The 26,944-nt window shown below is 55.5% G+C and overlaps 10 protein-coding genes across 11 annotated transcripts; 5 read left to right on the plus strand and 5 right to left on the minus strand.

Annotated features, from left to right (window-relative positions):
• Positions 1-4,587: 4,587 nt before the first annotated feature.
• On the plus strand, positions 4,588-5,312 carry LMH87_011534 (uncharacterized protein; the record flags this gene model as incomplete). The annotated part of the gene is made up of 6 exons (XM_056200690.1): positions 4,588-4,698; positions 4,800-4,812; positions 4,867-4,915; positions 5,109-5,132; positions 5,180-5,196; positions 5,251-5,312. The coding sequence occupies 6 exons, from the start codon at positions 4,588-4,590 to the stop codon at positions 5,310-5,312; spliced, it is 276 nt and encodes a 91-aa protein (XP_056052514.1).
• A 2,245-nt stretch (positions 5,313-7,557) lies between these two features.
• LMH87_011535 (uncharacterized protein) lies at positions 7,558-9,188 on the plus strand (the record flags this gene model as incomplete). The annotated part of the gene is made up of 3 exons (XM_056200691.1): positions 7,558-7,702; positions 7,810-8,781; positions 8,845-9,188. The coding sequence occupies 3 exons, from the start codon at positions 7,558-7,560 to the stop codon at positions 9,186-9,188; spliced, it is 1,461 nt and encodes a 486-aa protein (XP_056052515.1).
• Positions 9,189-11,364: 2,176 nt separating this feature from the next.
• On the plus strand, positions 11,365-13,093 carry LMH87_011536 (uncharacterized protein; the record flags this gene model as incomplete). The annotated part of the gene is made up of 2 exons (XM_056200692.1): positions 11,365-12,959; positions 13,024-13,093. 2 exons carry the CDS (start codon positions 11,365-11,367, stop codon positions 13,091-13,093), a joined length of 1,665 nt encoding a protein of 554 aa, XP_056052516.1.
• A 295-nt stretch (positions 13,094-13,388) lies between these two features.
• LMH87_011537 (uncharacterized protein) lies at positions 13,389-14,617 on the minus strand (the record flags this gene model as incomplete). Its single annotated transcript, XM_056200693.1, has 2 exons — positions 13,389-13,580; positions 13,682-14,617. The coding sequence occupies 2 exons, from the start codon at positions 14,615-14,617 to the stop codon at positions 13,389-13,391; spliced, it is 1,128 nt and encodes a 375-aa protein (XP_056052517.1).
• A 952-nt stretch (positions 14,618-15,569) lies between these two features.
• On the minus strand, positions 15,570-15,848 carry LMH87_011538 (uncharacterized protein; the record flags this gene model as incomplete). The annotated part of the gene is made up of 1 exon (XM_056200694.1): positions 15,570-15,848. One exon carries the CDS (start codon positions 15,846-15,848, stop codon positions 15,570-15,572), a length of 279 nt encoding a protein of 92 aa, XP_056052518.1.
• A 782-nt stretch (positions 15,849-16,630) lies between these two features.
• On the minus strand, positions 16,631-17,555 carry LMH87_011539 (uncharacterized protein; the record flags this gene model as incomplete). The annotated part of the gene is made up of 2 exons (XM_056200696.1): positions 16,631-16,968; positions 17,030-17,555. The coding sequence occupies 2 exons, from the start codon at positions 17,553-17,555 to the stop codon at positions 16,631-16,633; spliced, it is 864 nt and encodes a 287-aa protein (XP_056052519.1).
• A 624-nt stretch (positions 17,556-18,179) lies between these two features.
• LMH87_011540 (uncharacterized protein) lies at positions 18,180-19,405 on the plus strand (the record flags this gene model as incomplete). Its single annotated transcript, XM_056200697.1, has 3 exons — positions 18,180-18,321; positions 18,390-18,571; positions 18,623-19,405. 3 exons carry the CDS (start codon positions 18,180-18,182, stop codon positions 19,403-19,405), a joined length of 1,107 nt encoding a protein of 368 aa, XP_056052520.1.
• A 153-nt stretch (positions 19,406-19,558) lies between these two features.
• On the minus strand, positions 19,559-20,627 carry LMH87_011541 (uncharacterized protein; the record flags this gene model as incomplete). The annotated part of the gene is made up of 3 exons (XM_056200698.1): positions 19,559-20,271; positions 20,330-20,456; positions 20,520-20,627. The coding sequence occupies 3 exons, from the start codon at positions 20,625-20,627 to the stop codon at positions 19,559-19,561; spliced, it is 948 nt and encodes a 315-aa protein (XP_056052521.1).
• A 336-nt stretch (positions 20,628-20,963) lies between these two features.
• On the minus strand, positions 20,964-22,465 carry LMH87_011542 (uncharacterized protein; the record flags this gene model as incomplete). The annotated part of the gene is made up of 6 exons (XM_056200699.1): positions 20,964-21,614; positions 21,667-21,801; positions 21,850-22,054; positions 22,110-22,133; positions 22,262-22,356; positions 22,409-22,465. 6 exons carry the CDS (start codon positions 22,463-22,465, stop codon positions 20,964-20,966), a joined length of 1,167 nt encoding a protein of 388 aa, XP_056052522.1.
• A 1,149-nt stretch (positions 22,466-23,614) lies between these two features.
• LMH87_011543 (uncharacterized protein) lies at positions 23,615-26,608 on the plus strand (the record flags this gene model as incomplete). 2 transcript variants are annotated; one of them, XM_056200700.1, is made up of 2 exons in its annotated part: positions 23,615-25,054; positions 25,120-25,161. In XM_056200700.1, the coding sequence occupies 2 exons, from the start codon at positions 23,615-23,617 to the stop codon at positions 25,159-25,161; spliced, it is 1,482 nt and encodes a 493-aa protein (XP_056052523.1). The 2 variants fall into 2 exon arrangements, with proteins under 2 accessions (XP_056052523.1, XP_056052524.1); XM_056200701.1 differs by having other exon boundaries at positions 23,615-26,608.
• Positions 26,609-26,944: the final 336 nt, after the last annotated feature.

The following is a 26,944-nucleotide window of genomic DNA, read 5'->3' on the forward strand; positions in this document are numbered from 1 at the left end:
TGATAGCTTGTAATGATGGGCCTCATCGTTTCGAAATATTCGATTGCCGCTCGTCAAGCTTTTATAGTGTTTGCTTCTACTGGCCATCATGCCATGTTTGCTGGCTTGAAAGTTGACATTAACAATGGTCTCTCGGGTAGGTGATGCAAGTCAGTGCTAGCGCAATCCCTTCTGTTGGAAATGCAACTGGAACATGCACCCACACATATCCGACACAAAATCCAGCCAAGGCGACAAGGGAAAACTACAGTACTAGTAAATGGACTCGCGCATTATTTCCGCCCATGACAAATACTGGATAACATGGATCTCAGTGTCTTGGCCAGGGTCAATCTTGCTCAAGCGGGCGTGTCATTGGTCGTGTGGGGTCGACTCAACAACGCACGATGACGGGACATCGAATGAGACACGATTCCGCCAGGCTGGTGAGAGTTGGATGAGACCCTGCCGCGGGCGCGCGGGAAGCAAGGTTCATCGGAACAATGCAGGTGTTTGGTAACCCATGCCTTGTTTGGTTGGAAACGTAGGCAAGCTCTGTACAAAGAACTGCAGCGTGGACGTTTCCCACGCTATTGGTCGTCTCGCGGCCGACGACCGTTGCAAGCGTCTTCGAAGCGACTAGCCATCGGATCCTCCTTTTCGCCACTGGTCGCGACGAAGCGGTATATGAGTCGTCATTTTATCAGCCGCTACTTTTATGACCATTGCGCAGCAGACACAAGGGCGAGAACGTTGAACTGGAATGTAATGTGACATCCTTCGTACATGTGGACGGAAGTTGTTCCGCGTGCCCGCGCCGGGGGTAGACAGAACAAGCTGCTGCGTGTTTCACTGAAACTTTGGCCTCAAACCCAGCAAGTACTTCCTACCAGCTGTGGCCGACGAACGACGTGACGAGCCCGGCTGCATCGGGTTGCTACCGCATCCTCGTTTTACCGGACGGCATGTTGCACCACAAGCCAACATTATGGCCTTTGCCTGTTGCTTGCGCCGCAGCCAGGCGGCTCGCAGTAGTCGCACAGTCCGGTGCTTCAGCAGCGGCCTAGCGTTTGACAAGGGCCCGATGCAATTCGGCGTACCAGTAGTCCGGGTTAGGGGGGCCTCTGGGACCACCCGCTCAAAGACAAGAACTGCAGCGTGCCGTGCAGTGCTCCCGGGCGGTTTACTCAAAGAGGTGAATCATGGCCGGCGTTGAACAGGCGTAGAGACAAAATGCAGCGCTGTGCCGTGCTTGCGTGCATATGGAACCCTGCTAGCCGAACAGGACGGACGCCTCTTCCTAGGGTGTGCTGCTAGATCAATAGAGCCAATGAATGCATTGGCGACTGACTGGAAGCAAAGCTCCTATGACTAGCAAGTTAGTATACAGCTCCGGGTAGCGGTCGATTTCCGAGGTGGCAAGCAGCGGCGGGCAAATGGCAAGCATGTTTGGAGGGATCTCCAGGCTGTGGCTCTTCGCAGCTGTGCCGCTGCAGGTGGATGGGTCTGGATCGTCATGCTATGAATTTCTTATTAAAACAAGAACGAATGGATTAATAGACTCGGAGCATCCAGCATCCGCACTGGGCTTGTGATGGCGCCATGCACGACAGATGCACCTGGAACGACGAGAGTGGGAGCCGGCAGAAATAGTGACGAGTAAGGTAGAGCCAGACATCCAGGCTAGACATGCAGGTCAAAAGGAAAGCGCAGCAAGGCTGGCGGCGACAGGGCACGTACCAGTAGTTACGGATACAGGACAAGCGGCTTGCAGCGAGGGTGGAGGGGGGCCGCCAACTTGACCGATTCAACCTGCTACCTGCCCAGCGACAAACAAACAAGCTGGCTAACAATCTGTCCAGACCAATCGTCCTGCCGTCAACTCCTCAGCTGCTAATTTCCATCGCCTTCCTAACCGCTCGATCCTCAGCTTCATTCTTCAATATTGCCGCCTTTGGAAAAGCAAGATCCCGACCTGCACAAACTACCTAGGCGGCCTGGTGCTTGGGCGAGCGCAGAACGTACCAGTAACTTTTCGCACGTGAGCCTGTGCCATCATCTCCGGGCCACGTTTGTGCCAGGGTAAATACAGGCAATAATATTGGTGGTGGCGGCGGCGGCGGCGGAACATGGACCGCTCCAGCTAACAACTTGTCATTATTATTAGTTTGCATGCGCCCCCCGGTCGTCGCTGAGAGTCGCAAAACTACACGTGTCTCGTACCGGGCGCTGGATCTGCCATTATCAGCAGCCATGGCCTGGTGCATCAATGCCAAAGAGACTGCGAGGAATGGGCCATCTGGCTGGTCGCCACGCCGAGCAGAGCTCCCTTGGCTACACCGCTCGATCAGACGAGATTACGTTAATCGACTACTGGTATTGCCATCGACAAGCGGCCTGCGGCAGCCAGGTCACCCCTAGTAAAGCCACGGCGCGCCCTCGCTACACGCAGCGACACACCATTGCATGCAGCACGTCAAAGCCTTCGCCATGTGGACTGTGGACCTCTGTTTCCCAGCTGGCTTGCCCAGTGTGCCAGTTCATTTGGCACACACGTACCAGCTCTTGCAGCTGCGATGGAGCGATGTCGCCGGGGAAGCAACTTGCAGCAATTAGCCCCAGAGAGTGGCCGGGGCAGCTGGCTACAGCTGCTGACTGTACCGTGGCGAGTGCCTCCTTTACCTCCCTGTGGTAAGTATTACTTACATCCTAAGATTGCCTGCAGAGATTTGCAAAGCTTGCCATGTGTTTGTGGATCTCACCGACATGGTTGCCAGCAGCCCTTGCAAAGCTGCCGCTGAAATACTCCGTAAACTTTACAGGCACCGACTGCAAATGCGATACAAAAAGTGCGGATGGTCGCCTGTACAGGTTCCCACCACCAGCTTTAATAGAGTTTGGACCCGTCTACTGACAGGAACGCGGCTGGTATCTGCCTCGTTGCCGGCTGTGGAGTGCACTGCGGCAGGCGTGCCTCTAGTGCCGTCTCACTTCGAAGTGACACTTGCGTGAGCGCCAGGTGAGTTCGTTGCTGTGAACAGGATAAGCTTCAATAATGCGAGGCCAGTATTATGATATCGTCATTGTCCTTACGTGGGCTCGAGAAATCCATCCAGGAAAGTTGATTGACAAGCAAGATCTAAGCATCAGCCATTGCAAAGGCAATCGCGATTCTCAGAATGGAATGGTTGGTGCAATGGGGAGACCAAGACACTCAAGAGTCCCATTGGAGCTCGCTTTTGATCTGGAACTTTGTACAATGATTAACTCGTATTACCATCAACTATTCTCAACGACGATTTCAGCTTTTTAGCGAATTAGGCCATAATATGGTGGCGGTTGAGGTGAGGGGCGCATTGACAGAGATCTTCCAAATCCCCGCCCACCGTGCTCGGACGATCAGGCCATTGTGCCTAGCTTAGCGGGAACCCAGGACGAGCACGACATTCGAAATTTTATGCCTAAATATTGGTCAATTGTCATGGGCATTTAGGAGCGGAAGCATGTTGAGAGAACAGACGCTCTTATATGCCCGTGTGTTGCCGGATCACTTCAAGCCGACCACTGCAGCCGGGTCCAGGAGACGCACGGTCATTGCTACTACTCCACGAAAGATTTAGGAGACGGAAATCCTCAGTGGGCCGGTTATTGTCGCCCGGGAGCTTCAACAGTATGATAAGCCTTTTTCGAAATGGATGATGATCATGCCTTTGAAATTCTGGCTAGCCAATCGTCGAGGGCATTACTACAACGAGCATGATGTCCAGGCACAACACGCAGCACACCAGACTTGTGTGACAGTCTGTGCTGCAGCCTTAGGACTGCATCTTCGGCAATAAAGTTTCAAGGACGACTAAATCAACCGTTGAGAAGGAAATAGTTCAAGCTACCCCGCCAGATAACACTGCGGAAAGATCATTTGATGTCCGTGAGCACTGCAGCTCCGGTATGTGGAGGATGCATCTGGCTCTTTGTCAACTGTCACAGCGCTGAACCGCTTAGCGCCGCCAGCAACTTGGTTCCCATTGGGTGAGAGCGTTTAGGTCTGTGGCGCTACCGTGCACCAGGCGAAGAGCAATATTTCTTTGAGAAGAAGCAAGTTCAACAGCAGCTACGCTTTTACGGATATTGTGGCTGCATTTACTGGGGCTGCACATGGCGAACCATGTGTCGAGCATAATGAAAGTGGCGTGGCTGAACGCGGCGAGGATCCCACCGGAAAGAGGAACCAAAAAGCAAAAAAAAAAAAAAAAAAAAAAAAAAAAAAGGAAAGACAAAGGCAGCTGGAAAGACAATCGAGGACGCAAGCTTGTGTGCGGATAAAGCTACTCTGGCAATCTGGCAACACACTATCCAGTAGTTACGGAGTACAAGCAGGCTTGGTGAGCTTGGACATTACTGTGCTACAGCGTGCTGGCTTGTTGCCGCTTTCTGCTCTCGGTGTAGGAGAGGAGAAAACTAAATACCCCGCTGATTGCGCGCACAGTCGTTGAGGCTTTGTGTCGGCATCAGTCGGTGCGACTCTAACAAAGCAGCACTGCACCACTGGTGGATATTGTCGCGGCAACGATTGGTGCCAATGCGATTTGGGGACGGGCGACGGAGACTATGCTGTGGAAAAAGACGGGCAAGTGGTCGGCGCGACACGATCCCACAGCGCAGCAAATAACTACCCTACCAACCTACCCGGAAACAGACAGGTTCAGCATTGTCTCGGGAGTATTACGGGCATCAGCAACGAGTCCAGCAGGGCAAGAGCAGCGGGGAAGTGACAGACGGCACTCCTGGCGGTCCTAGTTAAAAACGGACCTGGCCGGCAGGAAGCACGATGCAGTGCGTGGCAAGAGGATGAGACAGATTTAGCGTTGGCCGCTAATGCTGATGCAGGTTGGTCTCTAGGCCACTCCACGGTCAAAGTGACGGGTAACATTACTGGGTATGTACATGGTTACTTGACGTTTGGGGGCAGGCAAGTCAAGTCAATGGATTCGTCGATGCCAGATGTGGAAAGCACTAGGGCGCTAGACTGTGGCCGGACGGGACAGTGCTTGGCCATTGTCTCTGTGCGTCAATGCAGCAGAAGAATTGCTTAATTTCTGCATTGCTCGACGTTGCTGACGAGAAGCTAGGCAACGAAATAGGGCAGCCGATACGTCTTGGACCACATGGTGAGATGGTGGTACTGGCAAGGTGAGGCCAGTGTGTCGCAGGTGAGATGTAAGCGCTGGCGAGATCCGGCTGACTGCTAAGGGACCCTGACAACATGGCTAGGCGTCGTGGCATCTATTCGTGGTAACGAGGTCCGAAATCTCGGCTCTTTTATTGATGTATAAGATGGCGGGCAAATTACCAGGCTGACGGATCCGGATGGCGGGTAAGAATATGGTAAGTAATACACGAGACAGAGCGTAGAGTGATGCGCGGAGTGGCTCACCAGATTGGGCCACCGGTGCTCGTTTATCTCTTTGAGCGTGACGGGTTGGTGGGAAACTGGCGAGGATACGACGCAAGCAAGAAATTTTTAATTGTCAACGGTAGCAGTAAATTATTATCAAGCCACTTGTAATGCTCCGAGTCGAGTACTCCGTAATGCGACTCGGTACTGATATTGGCGTTTTGTGCTGGCAGTGGCAGAGGGCGCCAGGAGAGGGGACTCGAATCCACTGAGCGGCGGTCGCACGCCCTGTGAATGGGCTGCAGAGGGCCGTATATTTTTTTTTTGCGCAGCGTGGCAGCGGTAATGCGCCGCCATGGTGTGCGCTGGAGCTACTGAGTACCTAGGTACCTTAGGCACCTAAAGTAGGTAGGTTGCTGCAGGCAGGCAGGCTAGCGGCGACCTGTGCTGGTCCCGGCATGGGCAGCGCATGGCCACCCAGTACAGCATACAGGCCCAGGTACCTTTTTGCTTGAAAAAAAGCCCCGCTTGCCTCGTGGTGGCAGCAACAAGGTGTGGCCGCCACGGCATGGCCATGCAAGTGGGTGGATGGGTGGCATGGCATGGTTATCGTAGCGCCCGCTCTGCCGTAATCCGTCATGGCGGAGCGTGTGCACAGGGAATTTTCCCTCTTTGTTGCCCGTTCATTTTTTGTATTTGCTTTTTTCTCTCTTTCAATTGGGCTGGCAGTGCAGCGGCAAGCTGCACGTCGTGACTGGTCACTGATGCAAAATCTGAGAGGGGAGCGCGGCAGTGCGAGGCAGGACCAGGTGTGCGCACGCACGACATTGTCGTTGCTTCGACGCTCAGTGGCAGTGGCCGGCGTACCGGGCGCTGGGTGCTGGGTGCTGGCAGTCAGGCAGGTCCAGCGGCCCCGTTTGTCACGATCCGTCGTTGGTGGGCTCCAGGGGAGCTGGTCAGTCAGCAACGTACCTTATTACAGGGCACAAACTTTACCAGCACTCCTTTTCGATGGACATGGTGCTCAACTTTGGCTATCTTGAGTATGAATGAATCGACAAAGCTGCTTCGCCTTTTTCATTATTTTAGGTAGCGTTGCAGACTGCTACGAGATTTAGTTGGCACATGGCGCTCGCGCACTGTTTCGTAACGAGCCTAGCTCAATTCCATCCATCTGCACTGGCACAGCACAGTAAAAAAAACCATAAAATTCGCGTCGACACACGCCCCCCTCATGTGTGTGGCTCCGGCATACGTGTACCCCATCATCTGGGTATTTTCCTTCTTCTTGCACGCTGGCCCCCAGGCACTACCTGTGTACCTAGCTGATTTTCATCTTCTAGTGCACGCCCGTCTACCTGCCTGCCACCACCACGCCCCCCCCACGCCACGGCACCAACTGGTAATACCAGTTATTAACTAGTTAGCTAGTCAGTAGTTAGAGGCAGATCCAAAGCGCACCCATCTTGTCTTCCGCCCATGTGCTCGCCTTGCCCCGAACCCACCTGTACCTACCTCGTAGCGGCGCTCTATTCGTTTCCTTTCAGGCCTGGCAACATAGCACCTGGCCTGGGCACCCTGCCTGTAGCCACGCCGTATTTTGCGGGTTAAACTGCACCTGGCTCGTCCCACCTATCCACTCTGCGCCCCCCTCCCCAATCTGACCTCCCTCTTCCCGTCAGAGATCTCTTTTCTTCCCTCTCAACATCTACCACTCGCTCTCTCTCTCTCTCTCTCTCTCTCATTGGCATTCTTTCTTCCATAACCGACAAAATCGACAAAAGACACAAACTCTTCCTACGACGACAACTTCGCATACCCGACTCCATCGCCTTACCATTGCCTGCGCGTATACTAGCCTTCTCGACCCTCTGTGCTTGGTCCATGGGTTTGGCCGGTGCTGTTTGAGAAACATCTCGTTTCACCGAGCCGCCTGTGCGAAAGGAAAAAGAAATACAAATCACTGCCGCCGCAGCTTTGTTGCCTACCCCTCTCTCCCTTCCTTTGATTGTCGGAGAACGGCACTCACTGCGCATCTCAATCTACGCAATTGTTCCTGGCCCGACCTCTTGAGCAGCTTTTAGCTTGTGTCGAAACACGCGCGCCTACACAGCAACCCTCGATACGACGACGACTCGGCTCTCCAACCGACCAGCACCACCCCACAATCGCACACAATCGCCATGCCTGCTGCTTCGACGCAGAGGCCAGCCAATGCTGCTGGTCTGACCAATATCCTGAATCAAGATGAGCCACCTGCCCAAAGTGCGCCGCCTCCTCAGCTGCGAGACTCAGGCTTCTACTCTACCGCAGAGACTTCTAGCAAGCGTCCGTTTACCTCCATTTCTACATCTGCTGCGATCACAGCCTTACCAGTGGTGTCGTCGTTGTCAAGCAATGCGCAAGTGCTGACTCTGTTTTTTCCTCCTTTCTAGATACCTCTGGTGCCTCGTTCAACGCCGCCGACCTGAGCCCTGCCGCATCTGGATATCAGTCTTCTGCCGCCGACAAGACGCCATCGCCAATTGCCGCCCACATTGTCCCGCACCCGCAGCTGTCGCCCGCCTCTGCCGCCAACATGAGCGTCGCGGCCATGGTATCGCCATCCTCATCTGCCGGCATGGACCGCCGCTTTGAGCGCCCCGGCTCCCACGAGTTCCCAGGCCACCTAGGCGACGGCCTCGGTCCTGCATCCAATGTGCGCCGCGAGAGCGTCGACAGCAGAATCAACCAAGGCCTGAGCGATATGCGCCTGGGCGGATCTCCCTACACCAGCAACAACCAGTCGACAAGCTCCATCCAGAGCACCCTCCACAATCAGCGCAATCCCCGCGCGGGCATGGACAGCTATGCCGCTCATAGAATATCCAATGGCTACCAGCCCAGCAACGACCGCAACCCAGACAGCAAGACGGTCCGCACCGCCCCGGCCATCACAGGCCCTGCCACCAGCAACATTGCCCGCGCTGCCGAGCCTACCAAGGGTCAAGCCTGGGCTTTCCCCGAGGAGGAGATCCAGCGTGTCAGCCACTATGACGACTCGAGAAGAAGCAGCGTTACCGACTCCATTGCAAGCAGCCAGTTCACAACCGAGTCGCGTTTGCCTACCGGCCAGCGCCGACTGGAGGACAGTAGTGAATTCGCTCGCTTGTCTGGGCACTCGTCAGAATTCCCATCCGTTCACCACCACACCATGCAGCACAAGCAGCTCAGCGATCTGCAGGCCGAAGAAGGCGCTGGTGGCCCTGGAGCTCAACCGTATAGCCGCACACCGGAGCTGCGTGTCAGCCACAAGCTGGCCGAGCGCAAGCGCCGCACCGAGATGAAGGAGCTATTCGACCAGCTGAGAGATTTGATGCCCCAGGAGCGTGGGTCAAAGGCATCCAAGTGGGAGATTTTGACCAAAGGTAAGCGAAGCTGATTCGTGAGAGAACACACGACGAGGTGCCGGTGCTAACTCTGTTGAACAGCCATAACCGAGTACCAAAGACAGACTGATCACGTTCGCATCCTTCAGCAACACTACAACTCTGCCGTGTCGGACAATGAAATTCTTCGACGTGAGCTTCAGGGTGTGAAGATGGAGCTCGCGCAGGCTCGTGGTGAGACGGGCGCACCCCCGCCTTCTCAATCGCAGAGTCACGCAGCTCCCGCGCATCCGTTTCCGCCAGAGCACTACCCAGCGAGCTCGAGCGGAACCGAGCTTCCTCCGCTGCGGTCCATCAACAACGGCATGTCCAACGGCCCTGACTCGATGACTGGTGTCCAGTACGAGGCTCCCAGGCCCAATGGCTACCGCAACGAGCGTTACTAGTCGGAGACTAGGCTAGACCTTGGGTGCTGTATCTGCTACTTTGGCCCTTGACACGAATGGATGAGCGATGACGATATTGCAGTGTGTCAAGTTGATGCGGCCCCTACTTGAACAGCACGAAATCTCTTTTATATCCTTGTCAGCATATATCCCACCACATTGCGGTGGCGTCTGTATGATTGATTGTTCTGAAGCAAGAGCTTTGCATTCATTTTTCTTTGCATAATTTTTTTTTTTACTATTACCTGGCTTACTGTGGAGGACGAGAGTGCACATCGCCACAGAGGAGGAAGCCAAACATGTACGAAGGCCAGAGCGTCTGCCAGTTGCAGCGCTGCCACAATCTCTACAGATTCTTCTTTTCTTTCGGGGGTTAAAAAAAAACGATTGCACGATGGCGCGATGGCGAACAATGTCTTCTTTGTCTTTTACTGTCTCATTTTTGAATTGCTGTTGATTGGGACTCATTCCAGACACACTGAAAAGGGAGGGGGTGGTAGGAGAGGCATCGTCAATCATATCAAGAGGGGGTTGAGGGGGGTGAGGGAGGCGATGAGCCAATGTGAAGAAGGCGGTGACGTTTGGAGTCGAGGCGTGAAGCAGAGGAGTTGAGAGAAGAAGAAAAATATTTGAAGGGGAGGGCTGTATATACCCAAATGTTTCTTTTTTTCCTTTTCAAAGGAGGGTTCGGGCTGCTGAGCCGCTTCTGTTATATAAGGCGGCATTATGGGGGATTATTCGGTTGAGGCATATTTATCTATTTTGGATGGCGGCCAGGTTGGCTGCTAGCGAATTATCGACTGCATTGATCGAATGACTGCGCGTGCATGATGGTGAAAGTATGTGACGGTATCATGGCGGTGGTGCGTGTAAGTGAGGAGCCATGTTTAGGTGCATCAAAAGTGTCTTGGGACTGTATAGTTTGTGCCGCTGGGCGCTGGGGGACGACTGTGCATGGGTATCAAAATGCAGAACATGTTTGCATCTCGATCGGAATAAGTTTATATGCATGGGGATGTAGATTGGTAGAGAGATTTGCCACGTGGGAATGCATAAGAATGTGTGGTGTGCCAAGGCGTGGTTCCTGGCAGCGTGGTGGGTGGGTGAGAGAGAAGCAGGGGAGAGAGGGGAGAGACCTGCACGTGACTCGAGGCCAGTACTGAAGCATTTGCACTTCTATCAAGGTGCATGGAACTAATCAATGCAAACTGAATAGATACGAGACAGGCGTCGTTGGCCGTTGGCACGTGAGCGTGCATCCATGTATCTGTGTCGTGGCCAAAATTTAAAAGACGACAAGGCGGCGGAGTTTTGGTATCGTGGAAATGGTTCGAGGATTTGGCGGAGTTGCGGAGTTTTGCCCTGGGCGGTGCTTGTGCGGTGCGGGGACCTGGAGTTAAGGTGCAAGGTCGCCGTGGCTGCGGGTACCTAGTGCCTACCACAGTAAGCTACTGGTTACCAGTGACCAGTACAGAACCAGTAACGTTAGTGCTGGGCTGAACGAAGGGCCGGGTTTGTCAGCGGGGAGCCCTTGCCGGCAGCGTCGATCCCCTGATATAAGGCGGCCAGACGTAAGCATACTGGTACTGGTACCTAGGTACCTTGCCTACGCAACGTGTTTGAACGAATGCGAGAGAAAAAGGCTGTCGCAAAAGCTTAAACCTGTGTCAAGAAAGTACTGGACACGCGTTGCCCGCTAGCCTAACGGTAGTTGCCCTCTTCGTTGCTTTGCGGACATTTGAACCTTTTTTTTGTTTGATGACTCGGACGCTCCGTCTTCTCCATTCGCTTAGACAAACTCGCCTTGTTCATCTCATCCTCCCCTTTTCATAATCACGTCAATTTCGATTCTATTTTCATGTTCTTATTGTGCTCTCGTTTACTCGGGCATCGTGCGGACAAGACGCCTTCAACACCGCAAGCAGCAAGACGCTAAAAGAAAAATAGCGGACCCTCGGGAGTGTCGTTCAACTACCACTACCACTCATCTTGATCTCACACCGAGCAGGGCTCTCTCTCATCCTGATTACCCAGCCTTCAAACTCGCAAACGAGAGAATTACTCTCTTCTCCGCTCCGACCGGAGAAAACACCGCAATCTTAAACCTTGACCTTTGACATAAACAACAACGCCGCCCCCGGCCCTCCCCCCTCTCCCCTCCCCTTCCCTCCTCGCAATGGACTCGTTTGGCATAGACCCGCTCAACATGACCAAGATTGACTCGGCCTCGTCGCTCAGCTCCCGCCAGAAGAGCTGCAACGCCTGCGTCCGCGGCAAGCGTCGCTGCGACAAGCGCACCCCGCGGTGCACGCGCTGCGCCGCCAAGGGCCTCGACTGCGTCTACCACAAGATGCCCCCGGCCCAGAGCGGCAGCGGCAGCGGCGGTGACGGCAATACCGCCCATCGCGCCTCGTCCGGCCAGTCCACCGGCGGAAGCAACACGCCGGAGATGGCGGACCTGCCGGACTTTGACATGGGCTTCGACTATGAGAGCCTGGGCACCGAGACGAGCCCCGAGAGCATGTGCCACATCCCTGACCAAGCTCCGCAGCAGCACCAGCAGCACAACCACAGTCATCATCACCACCATAACCCCAGCAACAACAACAACAACAACAACAACAGCAACCATCTTCACCTTGGCCCCGGCCTGGACTTTGACATCGTCGACTTTATGAATGCCATCCCTGCCCACACCGCCCAGACGTCTACCCTGCCCACCCCTCCCCCCACGCACAACCCCGCCGCCGCCCTCGCCAACAACAGCAGCTTCTTCGCCAGCCTTTTTGACAACACCACGACAGACGGTGCCTCGAAGCTCGACATCCCCCCGGTGCCTGGCGCACCGTTCATAAGCAGTGCGCTCGTCCCCCAGCCCCCCAAGACACCCGTGCGGGACATCTCCCTGCTGCGGCCCGACGCCGCCTGCTCGGGCGCGAGCCTCCACGCCCTGGCCGTGCACGACCCGCGGTCCTGGATGGGCTACACCATGCGGTCCCTGACGGCCATGCACCGGACCTTTGCGCAGACGCGCGCCCTGCCGTTCCTGCACCCGCGCCTCTGGGCCGCGCAGCTGCCCAAGCCCATCCTCGCCGTCTTCTCCGCCGCCACCGCCTACGCCAACCGCAGCGACGACAACCGCGCCTGGATCATGAAGCTGCTCGCCGACACGGCCGTCGCCGTCCACCGCGAGGGCGAGCTGGCTGCCACCCCGCAGGACAAGCTCGCCCGCGTCCAGGCGCTTGTGATACTCGACTCGATGCGCGTCTTTGACGGCGACGTCGGCCTGCGCGCGGCGGCGGAGCGCGAGGCCCACGTCCTCAGCGCGTGGATCGGCGAGCTCCAGCAGGCGGTCACTGTGCTCGAGGCCGAGGCCATGCAGCACGCGGCGGCGCAGGGCAGCGGCATGGACGGCATGGATCTCGGTGGTGGTGGTGGTGGCGGTGCTCCCGCGTATCCATCCCGGGAGCGCCCGCCCAAGGGCTGGGACGCGTGGATCCTGCTCGAGAGCGCCCGACGCACGCTGCTCTTCTCCTGCGCCTTTGTCTGCATGAACAAGCTGCTCAAGAGCCTCGACGTCAGCCAGTCCATGTGGCAGGACCTGCGCTTCACGGCCTCGCGCCACCTCTGGGAGGCGCCGTCGTCGGTCGAGTTCTTCCGCTCGTGGCGCGACAAGCCCCAGTACTTTATCCGCGACTTTGACTTTAAAGATTTCTGGTCGTACGCGCGCGCCGACGACATGGATGAGTTTACAAAGATTATGCTGATGCCGTACGTTTTAACCACCCTCCTTTGCTTGAACTCGGATTTGACGCTAACGTGCTTTTTTTATTAGACAAATCGGAATGGATACGCTGGAGCACTTTATGGCCGGAGAGGATCTCTCACATGTGACTGCCGTATAAGCCCTGCCCTGCGCTTTATGACGGTATACCTTTTGTACATATCAGCCACGGACGGTTCTGTTGGCTGCCCTGTATCATACTTTTTGGGGGCTTCTTGCATATTCACTTTTTTAAACTATGAGGCGTTTGGGTTGGATACATGGACTCTTGTGATGGGCACAATCGAGTCTACGATATATTATACACACATGGATGAAACAACTCCTATTCGATACATTTTGAATTGATAATCACAGCAACACTGTTCCAACAGCCTTTGATTGACAAATGTTTTGTGCATGTCAGGATACGGTAGCTACTCCTCCGAGACTCGCCAGACGAGCCTCTCGCCGCTCACGGCCTTGTCGCGCAGCAGATCCAGCGCCTTTTGTGCGCGCTCCAGCATCGTGGCGCCCTCGACGACGCGCTGCCTGTTGGGCTGCACGACGCCCTGCGCGAGCAGCTGCGGGACCATCTCTGGCTGCATCTTTTCTCTGAATTCAGGATCCTGTAGAACCCCCCGCCCAACAAAAGTCAGCAAAAGAAAAGAAAAACCACAATCATGTGACGTGTACATCATCCAGTGTTGTAGTCATGATGTCTACTCACATCGAGGTAAAAGTGCGTCCTGACGCCGCGGACCTCGACGCCGTCGGCCCACTGGCCCGGCAAGCACCGCGACGCATCCATTTCGTACTCTGGCGCCTCGGCCACGCTGGCGTCCCTGACAATGACGGGGAGCATGACGGCGACGACGCTGCCCCTGGTCGCAATCTGCGTCAGCGGCGCCAGCGTGCCCTGCAGCGAGCCGATGCAGTCCAGGATGTACGGCACCGTCGCTCCCTCGCCGTCCCGCTCCTTGATGTGCCGCCTCACGTCGTCGACCGCAAAAGGGCGCGTGTAGTCGAAGCACGCCGTCGCGCCGAGGCCCGCCAGGTAGTCGTGGTGCCGCGCCGACGCGACGGCCAGGATGCGCGTGTAGCCCCAGTGGCGGAGGACCTGCACCGCAAACACGCCGACGCTGCTGCTCGCGCCCCAGATCAAGATGCTGCGATGCCTCTGCGGCATCTCGCCATCGTCCGCCGGTCGGGGCCAGGGCAGCGCGAGCCCCAGGTCCCTGACCGCGGCGTGGAACACGGTGACGAGGTTGACCGGCACCGTGACGGCCGCCTGGAGGGGGATGCCGTCCGGGACTTTGGAGACGAGGTACGCGGGGACCGTCATGTACTCCTGGTGGTTGGCCTCGGCGCCGCCGCGAAACGCAAAGCTGGTGGCGCGGTCCCCGACGGCGAGGCCCTTGGTGTCGCCAGAGGAGGAGACGGCGGCGAGGGTGCCGGCGGCGCCGCCCCCGCCCGCCAGGTACGGGTAGGACGGGACGAGGAGCCCGCCGTCGGCGCGGTGCAGGTCGAGGGGCGTCGAGGCGGCCCAGAGGACGCGCATGACGACGTGCCCGGGCGGGGGTGGGTGCACCGGCGAGGACACGGCGACGAGGGGCTGGCGGGGAGCGGCGATGGCGATGGAGGTTTGGGTGCTGGGGAGAGCCATATTGAAAAAAGGACAAGGGGAATGTTTTGCAAAAAGGAACAAAACAGCAGTTGGGTATGAAATGTCGTGTAAGAGTGCTGGTTGTTGGATGTTGATTATCGGGCTAAATGGATGCGGAACATGGTCTTATATCTTTCTACTGGGCCCTGAAAACAGCCATGATGATGGCGGCCCCGTTGCGGTCCCATTGAGACTATCCAGGATTATTTCCTGGTGAATATGTCAGCAATGCACGCAAAGCCAGCATCATCGAGAGAGAAGAGTAGAGGTTTGTAAGTCGTCGGGCGGATCGGGCACGGAAGCGGAGTGGGTCATGTGCGTCCCCGATTTAGGAAATGCCTGGCCGGGTCGCACCAAAAGTGTGCCCGGCAGGAGAGCGCTGTAGGTATACGTTTGTAGTGAAGTGCGATGCTATAACAATGGTGCTAAATATAGAGCCTCTTGGTCAAAGCGGACCGAAGAAAATCGACATGGGGGTAGACGGCGGGAAGCGCCATGCGGCAGTGGGTGGTGGGCGTGCATGCGGCTCACAGCTTTTCACTTAACAGCTCGAGTTTTTGAGAGAAATTGCTATAAATGAAATCTTGGATGGATCAATCTTTCAAAAGCAGCCATTCCCCCGGGCGTAACGGTGAAGAAAGAACAAACAGGAAAAAAAGATGATTCAAGTACAAAAAGAAGCATTCGTCAACTGCCATTCTGGCGCCATTCCCAGTTCCCTCCATAAATACAATCGCTTTGCTATTTAAAAAAATAAGATGAAAACAATTTGCCTCAAAATAGATTGCTTGGAAACAACCCTCCTTCAGAGAAAGTATTTGACTAGCAAGATCCAAACCTCGTCCGGCCCAAGTCGTAGTCCCCGTTCATCATCGCCGCCGAAAATAAAAATGTTGCGCAGTGAGATGGGCCGGCCCCTTGGTGAGCCCTCTTTTGCTGCATGCCGTCTGCCTTAAAACTTGACCGGCTTCGACATGGTGTCGCCGATGAGGCCGCCCGGGTCCGCGTAGTTGAGCGTGCGCTTGCCGTCCTTGGCGTCCTGGCGGGCGGTCGGTGGCGCGCCCATGTCGGCGAGCACGCGGCGGGCCTTTTTCCGGATGCCGTCGCGCTTCTTGTCCTTGTTGTCCGCGAACTCGGCATCGAGGGCGGCGGGTTCGTCCTTGACGAGAGAGGACGTCGTCTCGTAGGAGATGACGGAGGCGCCGTCGGAGCTGGTGGACTGACGGCGCATGATGGTACGCTTCTCTAAGAAGTTGGGAAATTCGGGTGGAGTGTGAGCGAGGGCTCGTTCTTGATAATGATTCTTGGGCTGTGGCCGAGCTTGACGCAGGAGGGGTCCCGGTGATGAGGTGGTTTGGAGGCCGCGTCAGGACGGGCAGAGAGCTGAAATGGGCGAGGAGGGGCTGCTTGGTGAGAGAAGAGGCTAGCGCAAGGGAACCGCTAGATGCAAATGTGGCTTGACAAAGTACTTCCAACGAACAAAAGAGTGAAGCAGGAGCTACTTTCGCAGGTGAGACTTGACGAGAAAGATAATATTGCTTCAGTCTGGCCTGGGATGTGTGGCGGTCAACGTACAAAAACGGTCACCCGCCACCTGTCAACTGGAAGCAAACAGGTCACTGCATTCCACCCCCGCAAACTGTCCCACCTGCCGCCTTGACAGCAGCGGACATTCACCTCTATCTAGATAAGTACACGACACGAAGCTAATTCTTATTATATTTGATAGATTATGCTTTGTATTCATACAGAGGATTAAAAGAGCGAGCTGCAGAACGATTTGCCACAGACGCGCGGCAGATTGCGCGTGGCCTTGCCATTCTGCAAAATTACAATAGCAATCGTACAAGACCAGTCCCAAAAAACGCCAAAAGCGCCTTTCCAACGCTTTGATAAAACTTGGATTTCGTTTCTTCGAAAATCACCACCACCCGTACCCCACCCCCAATTACCCAGAGAAAGTTACTATAAAAATGCCTGTTGAATGAATGTCATCGTCCTGGTAAGGTGGCCTTATTGGTGAGCGGGCGCCGCACCCTTGATCTGCTCGGCCGAGAAGCGCTCCGACACCTCGACTTTGCGCTGGCCCAGGTCCTGGATCTTGCTGATGAGCTTGTCCTTGTTGTCGAGCTCGACAATGTCGTCGGCGCCGCCGATGCTGGCGCCGTTGACCAGGACGTTGGGCACCGTGCGGCGGCCCGTCAGCGCCAGCAGCACGTCCTGCAGCTCCTGGCCCAGCGGGTGCTCGTCGAGCTCGACCACCTCTGGCTTGGGGCTGATGAGGTATTTCTCGAGGAGGATGCCCTTGGCGCGCTTCGAGTACGGGCAGTACGTCTTGGAGAAGATGACGACTATGCAGCATTATTTATTAGTAATTTTCTTCCACGGCCCTCGCATGGCACAGAAACATACCGGGTCCCTTTTTCAGGATATTGTGAAAGATTTGCTCGGCGGGCGTCTCCGCCACCCTCTCCTTGTCCTTGCCCTTGGGCGAAGCGGCCTCTGCGTCGGCAGACGTCTTCTTCTTTGCGTCCTCCTTGGCCTCGGCGGGCTTGCGGTTGCCCTCGGCCGAGTTGCCGACGCCGACGAGCTTGCTGGGGGCGTCGGGCTTGGGGCCGGCCTTTTTGTTGGCGCTGTCCTTGGCCTCCTGCGCGAGCTTGGCCTGTTGCTCCTGGAGATCCTTGCCCTGCCTGTGATCGTCCTCGTCAATGTCGCCGTCGCCGTCGCGGTCCGCCGGTATGTGGCCGGTCCTGAGCCCCGTCCCGGCGTCGATGACGGTCTGGCCGCCCGACGACCGCCCGGACATGGCGTCCATGGTCTTGTGGTAAAAGTCGGCCGACTGCCTGCTGCTGCCGAACCCCGAGGCGTAGAACAGGACAAACACGACCGTGACCACGGCGGCCAGCGTCACCAGGCGCAGTCGGCGTGCGGACGGCATGGTGAATCGATCTGGTCCGTCGTTCTGTGTCGTGAATTGTCGAAAGTCCTGGCTCCGTCTTTTTCTGCTGATCGCAGACTTGACGCGATCGAGGGGCGAGCTGCCTTCTTGTCCACCCCTGGCCGCTTTAGCTCGGATTGGGTCGGTGCTCGATGGATCGGCGACCGTGTCGCAATTCGTCTGGTGTGCGAGGCTTGAGACAACAGTGTCGATATTGATGCAGGCTCCTCAGTGTCTGCTGTTTTTGATGCCCAAGAAAAAACCACCAAGTTCAGATGCAGAGGGAGCAATCCCCCAGCTTCGCGACAAAAGGAGGCAAAGTCTGGGCGTCCTGAAAGTGTGGGTCGAGAGCGAGCTTGTGGCGCGCCGAGAATCCCTTTGCAGGGCGGCTCTCCGTGCTGTAGCCTGTAGGAAACTTCGGTACAGAGTAGGTACATGACTGGGAGCAACGAGTGCTGCCTGAAAGCCCACTCAGTCGTGTCACGCTAAAGCTACTTCACGTCGCAAACGAGCCTCGGAAGGTTGTAGTTCCTTTTATAAATATCATTAACAGGGTCTCCCTTTGCGGCTACTCCAGCACGTTAAAAACCATCCGCTGTCCTGCAACATTGACGCAATTCCACCATGGCGACGTCCAGGGTGCTCAAGGTCCCACAGAGCGACAACGACAAAGAGTTCGTACTGCTACAGGTATCGTCGTCGGGCAAAAAGCCGTTGGACCTAAAGTTGATTGGAACTGAAGGAGAAGCGCCGTATGTGGCCAAGAGTAGGAGCTTCCCAACATCCCAAAATGCCAAATTGCTAAACCCTGAAGCTGACCAACCTGCCGCACAGTCAAGCATGACCGCATTTCCGCACTCAAAGTGAAAAATAGCCCATTGACAGACGCCGAGTGGGAATCTACTCTTGACTTCTTCTTCGACCAGAAGCCATTGAATGATATCCACGCCACCGCTACCGTCCAAAGCGAAGTCTCAATCTCAATCACAATCAGGAAGGAAGTACAGGGCATCACAGTATGAATACTGGCTCGTCCGATGACGGCTCTCACTGACTGAGTCTACTAGCAACGACTGGGTGATATTACTCTGTCTCATGACGCAAACGAAGCAATTGAACTGCTTGAATGGTGTGCAGCTTCCGCAGACGCCGTTGTCGCAAGCAACGAGGCGACAGCACAGGCACAATCAAAAGGCACTGAACTAGAGGCCTCGATTCGCCAACTGAAAGACCAACTAGAAGAGCTGTTGAAAGCCAAAGACGAAGACGAGACTGTCCTTTTGCAAAAGTTTCGAGACTTGCTCAACGAGAAAAAGGTCAAGATCCGTGAGCAGCAAAAAGTCTTGACGTCGGGCTCGTTTTCCATGACGAAGCAAGAAGAGCCCGCCGAGCCCGCCGAGCCCGCCGAGCCCGCCGAGCCATCCCCGGAGCCAGAGCCAAGAGCCCCCAAGGGCAAAGGCCGGGGTAGAAAACCCGCACCATCTCGGGCCGCTAAGAGGAAAGCGGCGGCGCCCGCCAAGGAAGAATCGGACGAGGAGGACGCGCTTGAGGCAGACGTGGCCGATGACCCGCGCATCAAGGCGGAGCCCGAAGACACTGATGACGGCCACACGACAGAGGCAACAGCTTCAGTGGATGGCGACGATGATTCGGACGAAGAAATGGCAGATGATGCCGGAAATGAGGAGGCGGCCGCGGCGCCATCACCCCGTGAACCGAGTCCTCCCCAAAAGGCTGCCACACCACCGCCCAAGAGAGCTCTTCCGTTTGTGAATAGAAGACCAAAGGAGGCTCCAAAGACGGTGTTGCCTGCAGCTGGTGAAGAAACAGACTCAGATGATGAGCTATAAGAGAAGACGGTGTAGAGCTATCCTTTTTTCCAATTTTCAGCATCATGCTCGTATGAGCCCAAGTATTTGTGAGCTGGTTGTCAAACATTACTTAGGCGTCTATGAATGCCTTCTATCATTATCTTCTACGAGTAAACCATTTTTCACTCCAGCTTAGCTTCTGTCATCCTCGGCAAATTTGTTACGCCAGAAGCCGCGAAAGTGCTTCTGCCTGCCCAGCTCCGCAATGTCCTGCACCTCCTTGGGCGTGAGCTTGAACTTGGGCACCAGCGACACGACGCGGTGCATCCTGTCGGGGTTGCTCGTCGTCGTCAGCGTCACGATGCCCTGGTCGACGCACCAGCGCAGGCCGACCTCGGCCTCGCTGACGCCGTACTTGTTCGCGAGCGCCGCCCACTTGTCGTCCACAGGGCCGCCCGCGGCGCGCACAATGGGCGTCAGCGGGCCGTAGGCCGCGACCGCGATGCCGTGCTTGCGGTGGAAGTCGAGCAGGTCGCCGTGCTGCAGGTAGGGGTGGAACTCGATCTGGTTGATGGCCGGCACGACCTTGGCCGTCTTGAGGATGGGCTCGAGGTCCTTCTGCAGAAAGTTGGACACGCCAATGGTCGTGGCCCGGCCTGAGGCCTGGATGGCCTCCATCTCGGCCCATTTCTCCTGCAGCGCCGCCTCGGACCCGTCGGCGAACCAGGGGCCGTGCAGCAGGTACAGGTCGACGCGGTCGACGCCCAGCTTCTTGAGAGAGGCGTCAAAGTGCTCCTGCGTGTTGGTCTTCTCCACGGCGGGGAGCTTGGTGGTGATGTAGAGCTGCTCGCGGGGCACACCGCCATCCTTGATAGCAGCGCCCAGCTCCTCTTCATTGCCGTAGACTGGGAATTTGTTAGCTATCGCAGTGGGTGCGGCAGAGAGAGGGGGGAGTCAGCTTGCCCTCGGCGCCGTCTAGGTGGCGAAACCCGTTGGCAATGGCCTCCTTGGTGTGCTTCACTACGGTCTGGTCGAATTTGCCTTTGGCATCCGCAGATTTAAAGTTGGCTGTGCCGAGTCCGTATCCCAGCTATCCGTTTCGCACTGGTTAGCAAATGCAGCGCCAAAACGGGAGTACTTTGGTTACACCTACCATGGGGATGGTGGTGCCATCATTCAGCTTGAGCTGCGGGAGCGTCGAGGTTTGCTTGGGCCCCTGGCCCGAGGCGTCCGGTGTGAATGTTGCACTGATGGAATTCATGGCATGTATTTGACGGTATGGTGTTGGGGTTTTTGTCGTACAGTCTTGACAGAGATGTAAAGAGCACGCATGATTCTAGTCAAGGCGAAGCAGTTGCCAGCGCAGCCCCGCTCCCCGTGGGGGTCGGCGATGACGCTATCCGCAGCAGTCACGTTAAATCCGAGAGAGCAGCGGAGCTTTGTTTAGTTGCAAATTCACCATGTTTTGAAATTGGGGTATAAGACCAGGAAGCGAGCGAGTAGCACCCAGAATGCATTGTGCCTGCATCAGGCTGCATTGCAGATCGCCAAGGCGCTGCTGACATGCGCCAGACAGCCTGAACAGGGATCTTGTAAGTCACACACCATGGGCCAAAACCACTTCCGGATCTGTCCGAAACTGAAGGTCGCAGAGTAGTGCTTCATGATCCTCCATTGGCCACATGGCATCGGAATCTCTGCCAAAATCCCAGCCAAAGTCTCCCAGCAAAGCGTGCAGCGACTGCCGTTCATGCTCGTCCTTTGCGCACACCCAAGCAGTGCTGAGATTTAGCATCATGTGGGCAGCCCCCAAAGGTCGGTTTAACTGGGCTTCGGGAACGAGGTTGAGTGTGTCTTTGACCAGGTCTTCGGCTTCCATGAGCAATTGGCCGTTGCTGGGGTCGACGCCTCGCAACATGCAGTTGAATATGCAGCTGAACGCCAAACAAAAGCCAAATGGGCTCGTGCGCTTACTCTCTGTGCTTGGAACCATCATATATTTGGAATATAAAAACGACTTCGCCGTTTGTAGGGTATTGTATATCGAAGAAAGCTCGGTCAAGAATACTTCGCGATCTGCGAAACCCTGCAGTACGGTTCTGCCGCGTTGTAAGAGTGCAGGTATTTGAAAGAGGAGCGCCAAGATGCTAGACCCAGGCGACTTTTGGTCTATCACAAGAACCCGTGATAATGCGTTGAATTTGGATGGTGAAAGTCGCATCGTTCTATTGAAAAGCGATTGAACCAGCTGGGGTAGCAGTTAATATCTGCTTGGTAGGGCACGAAAGGTTGACACTCACAATAGGCCCATGCATATATGTATGCAGGTCGATTTCAAACTCGTCGGTACTAGGATATGTTTGTCTTGCACGTAACATTTGAACTGCGCCTTGGCAGTGGCTGTTCAGATGCTCAAGCCCGAGCCCACTAAGATTCTGCGTACATTAGAAGGAATCAACCGTACTCGACGGTAGGTTACTTACTTGACACATTGTCAATAATATCACAGCACATATAGTCTCAAGAGACTGAGATGCTATAGGGTCATTGATGCACCGTGTCAGGGCTTTTATGGCGTCCGAGTACTTTGCCAGATTGTCGGGCGTAACGGGGCGGCGGAGGGAAAAGTCCCTATGGGATGCCACGAGGGCCTTGGCAGCTACGTCAAGTGCCTTATTTGATCCTAGCCTAGACGGAATGTTTTGAAGGAATTCGCCGTATGTCCACGCTAGATTGAACCTACGGTCTGTAGACGGCTTTATCATATCTGCAAAGCTACTGACGAGGCCTTCTGCTTCATTCGTCAAACACGGCGAGATTGATCGGAGGGAAGATGGAGGCGTAGACGCAGCCGAGCCGTCACTATTGCGGCTTGCATTTTGGCGTCTGGCACACTTTTGGTCTTTGAAGAGGAAGCGTCGCTCGCCGGAGCCGACGCAGTCTACTCCAAGGCGGGCGCATCGTGAGCATGTGGGCTTGACGTAGTCGCACTTGAACTGCTATCAGCTACAGAGGAAAAGAAGGACCTCATTTTCTATGCACCTTTTGACGTCGGCGACGGCAGTTTTCACATGCGCGTCCGGACGGCACGCCAGGCATTGTGGCAGCACCAGTCGGTCTAAGTGGGCAGGTATACGACCTGGGCGCTATGAGAGTCGGATGACCATGTTCTCACGACAGGAGATCTGGCAGGATGCGAAGAAATATCTGAAGATTTCAAGACTGGTGAATGAAGCCAATTGCTTCTCAACTGTGATGGCTCTTTTTGTCGGAGCCTGGTATCGTTTGGTTGTCACAATGCGGCAGGGCATTTGACGAGTGTGTCAGCACAACACGTGACTGGCGACCACAGACAGCAACGTGGAGAAGCCCAAAGACGCTGTCGACCACATTGGAATTATCGGGTGATGATACTTTTTTATTCTTGTTTTCCGTAATCTGTCCTCTGAGTTTTATTCATCTCGCATTAGACCTGAAATTTTAAAGGCAGCGACCTTTTTTCCTTGACACTGTCTTTGGTGTAGAAGTGGGCAGGGTGGCAGGTCAGACAGCGAAGAATAAAAGTGATACATGGGGTGCGCACGGGCCACGCCGCCTCAACTGAAGCCCCTGCCAAAAACGCACCGGGCTTTGACGCTAAAAACAGCGCCGAGGCAGCCCAGCCAGGCGCTGGAGTGCTCCAGTGCTGTACCAGCCACCCATTCATTCCCATTGTCAGGCCCAGTAAGGTAGCGCAGACCCCCAGCCTTTCGATTCCCGCCCGCCGCCCGCTGATGCTGCGCTACCTGTTCTCGCTTGTGCGCCCTCATCGCGCTCGTTTTGCTTCTTCACACACGACAATACTAACCCAACCAGCGCAGCGCCGTCCTCTTGCCTCGAGCTCGTGACAATTCGCGCAGCTCGTCGGCTTCTAGGATTTCGGCACCGACACTCGACGAGACTCGACGTCGCGACACGACAACCCGCCTAGCCCGAATCAATCAATTTCGTGCACACGACACGTCCACCACTTACGCCGCCAGCCCACCACTCTGCAATCGAACAGCAGCTCGCAATCATTCGGAAACCATCTACAGAAAATAGCGACACAGTAAGCGAGCGATTTTAGCACTGGCATCGCGCTGCATTGATGCCCTCGATTATGTGCTCGCCAATTTAGACCCCCATCCTTCCTGTACGCCTAGCCACTTCAAATAGTTTGAATTGGCCTCAGGCGCGACGCTCGCTTGACTGTCGCCATCATTCACCATGGCGACATTAAAATTAAAAGAACGGCAACCCGCGGAGGAAATTGAGAGTTGGGATGACGATGGCGACTTCCTCCTCGAGGGGGAAGAGCTGAGCAGGCGCACCTCTGCCAATTTCAATGCGCCCCTCCGCCGCCGAGACTCTACCTCGTCTCACGTATCGTTTCGATCCGAAATCGAATCGATGCAAGGCGATGAACAACAGTTTCATATCCCTGGCGATGACGAAAGCTCAACCATGGATGCCATCGCCGCTGCTCAACATGCCGGCATCCCATTGCCCCAGAACGTGCCCACATCGGCACTCATGGGAGGAACCATCAAGCGTCTAGGAGGACGCAAAATTCAGAAAATTATTCAGGATGATTGGGAAAATGATCTGGAGCTCCCTGAGTTTTCCAAGGGCCTCGCCATCAAGCCCAAAGAAACCCTCGAGTTTCCGGATACGCTTCGACAAGTCAGTGCAGGCTCTCTCGCCGACAGCCCAGAGCGTCTTAGGACATCACCGCCAGAAACTATGGCACCTTCTGCACCCGCTCAATCTGCGTCTACCCTAGCAGCCAAGTCCGCCACGAGCGCACTGACCTCGGCAATCAATTTGGACAAGTTCAAAGACACTGATGAGGACGACTTCTTTGGCGAAGGCCCTGCCACTGTTCGCGTCCCTAGCATCCCTAGGGGGCGGCAGCAGGCTAACCCGGTGTCTTTCATCACACCTCCAACGCCACAGAAGAAAGAGAAGACAAAGGCGGCCGACGATGACTTTGAAGACGACCTGGAGCTGCCCTCGGATGGCAAGCTGAAGCTCTCAACTAGAAGAGACATTCCCACAACGCCGTCGCAGGTCGACGATTTGGACTGGGGCGAAGGAAGCCTAGGCACTCGCTGGGGCGGCACCCGACGTGATGGACGGTCAAATAGGAGTTCCTCTGCATCTGCGCTCAGCCCTAGCATTTCTAGCTCGGTCACTGCGGAGAGTGAAGACGAGACTTTTGATGGTCTACTACTACCTACAGGTCCCTTGAACTTCAAGGAGCGACTTCAGAGGCGCAAGAACAGCCCCTCGCCTTCAAGATTAACTGTCGATACACGAATTGCTAGTGCAACCACCACCCCAAACAAGCCACATGTGGAACCAGAGCGTCAGGATCATCTTGATGGACTGGACATCGGCGATGGTGAAGTCTTCGAGTCTTCCAAGCTTTCTCTACACCGAAACATTAAAGTCAAGGAATCACAACCTGCGAGTCCTGCACGACCAAAGACTGCGATATCGTTGACGTTTACCAACAAGTCTGGCATGACCCCTCGTATACCACGGCTTAGCCACGAGCGCTCGCGCTCTACCGCACTAGAGCCTGTCTCCGAGAGCGGCGGCCCTATTTTGCAGAGGGCTCGTCGACCTCAATCTCGGCTCGGTCACTCTGCACAGTCATCTGTGGTTAGCGTGCCGACGCCGACGACTTTGCACGCTCCTCCCTTCCCACCATCCACCCCACGCCGCAGAGAAGTAACAACAAGGTCGTCGTTCAGTACCCTTCGCAATGACACTGCTTCTACAACAAACGCGCAGCTTCTACGGCAAAAGAGATCTATGCCTGCCGTTCGGCAAGCAAACTCGCCCATGAAGCCCTCGACTACACGGTCCGACCGGCCACCATCGAGGGATGGCAATCGACCTCAATCTGGTCTCCGACCCAAGACTCCAGTCGAGCGCATTCGCCAGCAGGAAAGCCCAACGTCACACTCCAAAAAGGCACCTATGCCCTTCTTGCCAGCGGGAAGCTCACAGCATACCTCGCACCATGTGACGTCCAAAGGCATGAGACAGTTTCGCCGGTGGGACTCTGAGAATGCCATTGACACTCGGCCCATCTCTCGGACATTCTCAAGGTCAGCTATGCGCTCTCCAAGTCCTCAGCGGTATAAAGTCGCTGCTGATACTTGGGAGAGGCTCAGCAAACCCAAGAACAAGCGCAATTTTGGTGATGGTCATGAGTTGGATGCATTTGACGACCTCCCGACTTCCAAGGAAGCCGAGACTCGCTTCTTGCGGCAACCAAATGCGACCGGTCTGAAGTCTGCTTTGAAGAACAAAACATATCAGAGCCTGATTCCCGACCGTATTGGTACGCCTGCGCCTCAATCGCCTGCCAAACCCTTGTCGGGCACTCCCCGATTTGCGCGTGATACTGCAGCAAGTCGTATTGCTCGTGAGACGTCGCTAGCAAATCGAGGTCCTGCGAATGGCCCGCTTGCTACGATCTCTGCGCAGCGCGGCACGAACTTGCCGCCGCGGTCAACTCCCAACCCGCAACTGCCATCGCAACATATTATTCGATCAAAGAAGCCTTCTAAGCGCGCGCAACAGCAAAAGCCGCACTTGATTGCAAACTTGAACAGCGGCAAAGAATCCAGAACTGTCAATGGCATGTACTACAATGCCGACACGTTCCGATGGGAAGGCAACGAAAATGCTTTGAATGCCTTTGATCACACAACAACGCAGTCGCCGGTACCATCTCCTGCGCATCTCGCGCGAGAGAAGGACATCACAACGCCCCGCCCCGCACTCATCACCAACATTAGCTCCACCAAAGGAGTCCAAGTTGTCGGAGGCATGGTGTTTGACCCGCAGAATATGTGCTGGCTCAAGATTGGCCAGCAAAACAACCCGACGTCAGAGGCTGACGACACGATGGATGGTTTCGATGCCCTGGACGACGAAGAGGATGTCTTCAAAGACATTCCTGATCTGGATGACAACGGGGCTGACGACACGCGGGGACAGGGTCGGGTCAGCGACATCAAAGACGAATGGCTCGTTGGAGAAGAGTTTGATGTCGGCCCCGAGTTTATTAGGAGACAGCGTGAAGAGGAGGACCGTTGGAGACGAAAGTGTGAGAAGTGGGTTGGTCGCGGATCCCGAGATCGCGACACGTGGAGGTGGACGATTCGCGAGCTGGTCTCCCAGTTCGACGACTTGTCTGTTTAACGCCGTTATGATTTTTCTTCATCTGCTTTCGGGTCACTTTGGCCTGCATTGCATGTTATACTATTCCTGCATTCATCAGGCGACTGCCACGTTGGCATCTCCTGACGATCTGTTTGGGGAGCTGGACGCCAGGGCAAGCATGCCTGCGGCGACCAGCGGGCTTGGTGTTTCTGGCATTGGGAATAGAAAAAAGGGAGCCTGGTGTATATGGTTCCAACGCATGGTAACGACGAAATGACTGAGATGCGCTCATGACGAATATATGTTTTCCTTGGCTTCAAGTGGCTCTAGACGAGATGGATTTCATTACAGAGAGGGGGGAAGATGATTTGTTCA

Source organism: Akanthomyces muscarius, chromosome 4 (assembly GCF_028009165.1).
Source record: "Akanthomyces muscarius strain Ve6 chromosome 4, whole genome shotgun sequence".
Lineage (NCBI taxonomy): Eukaryota > Fungi > Ascomycota > Sordariomycetes > Hypocreales > Cordycipitaceae > Akanthomyces > Akanthomyces muscarius.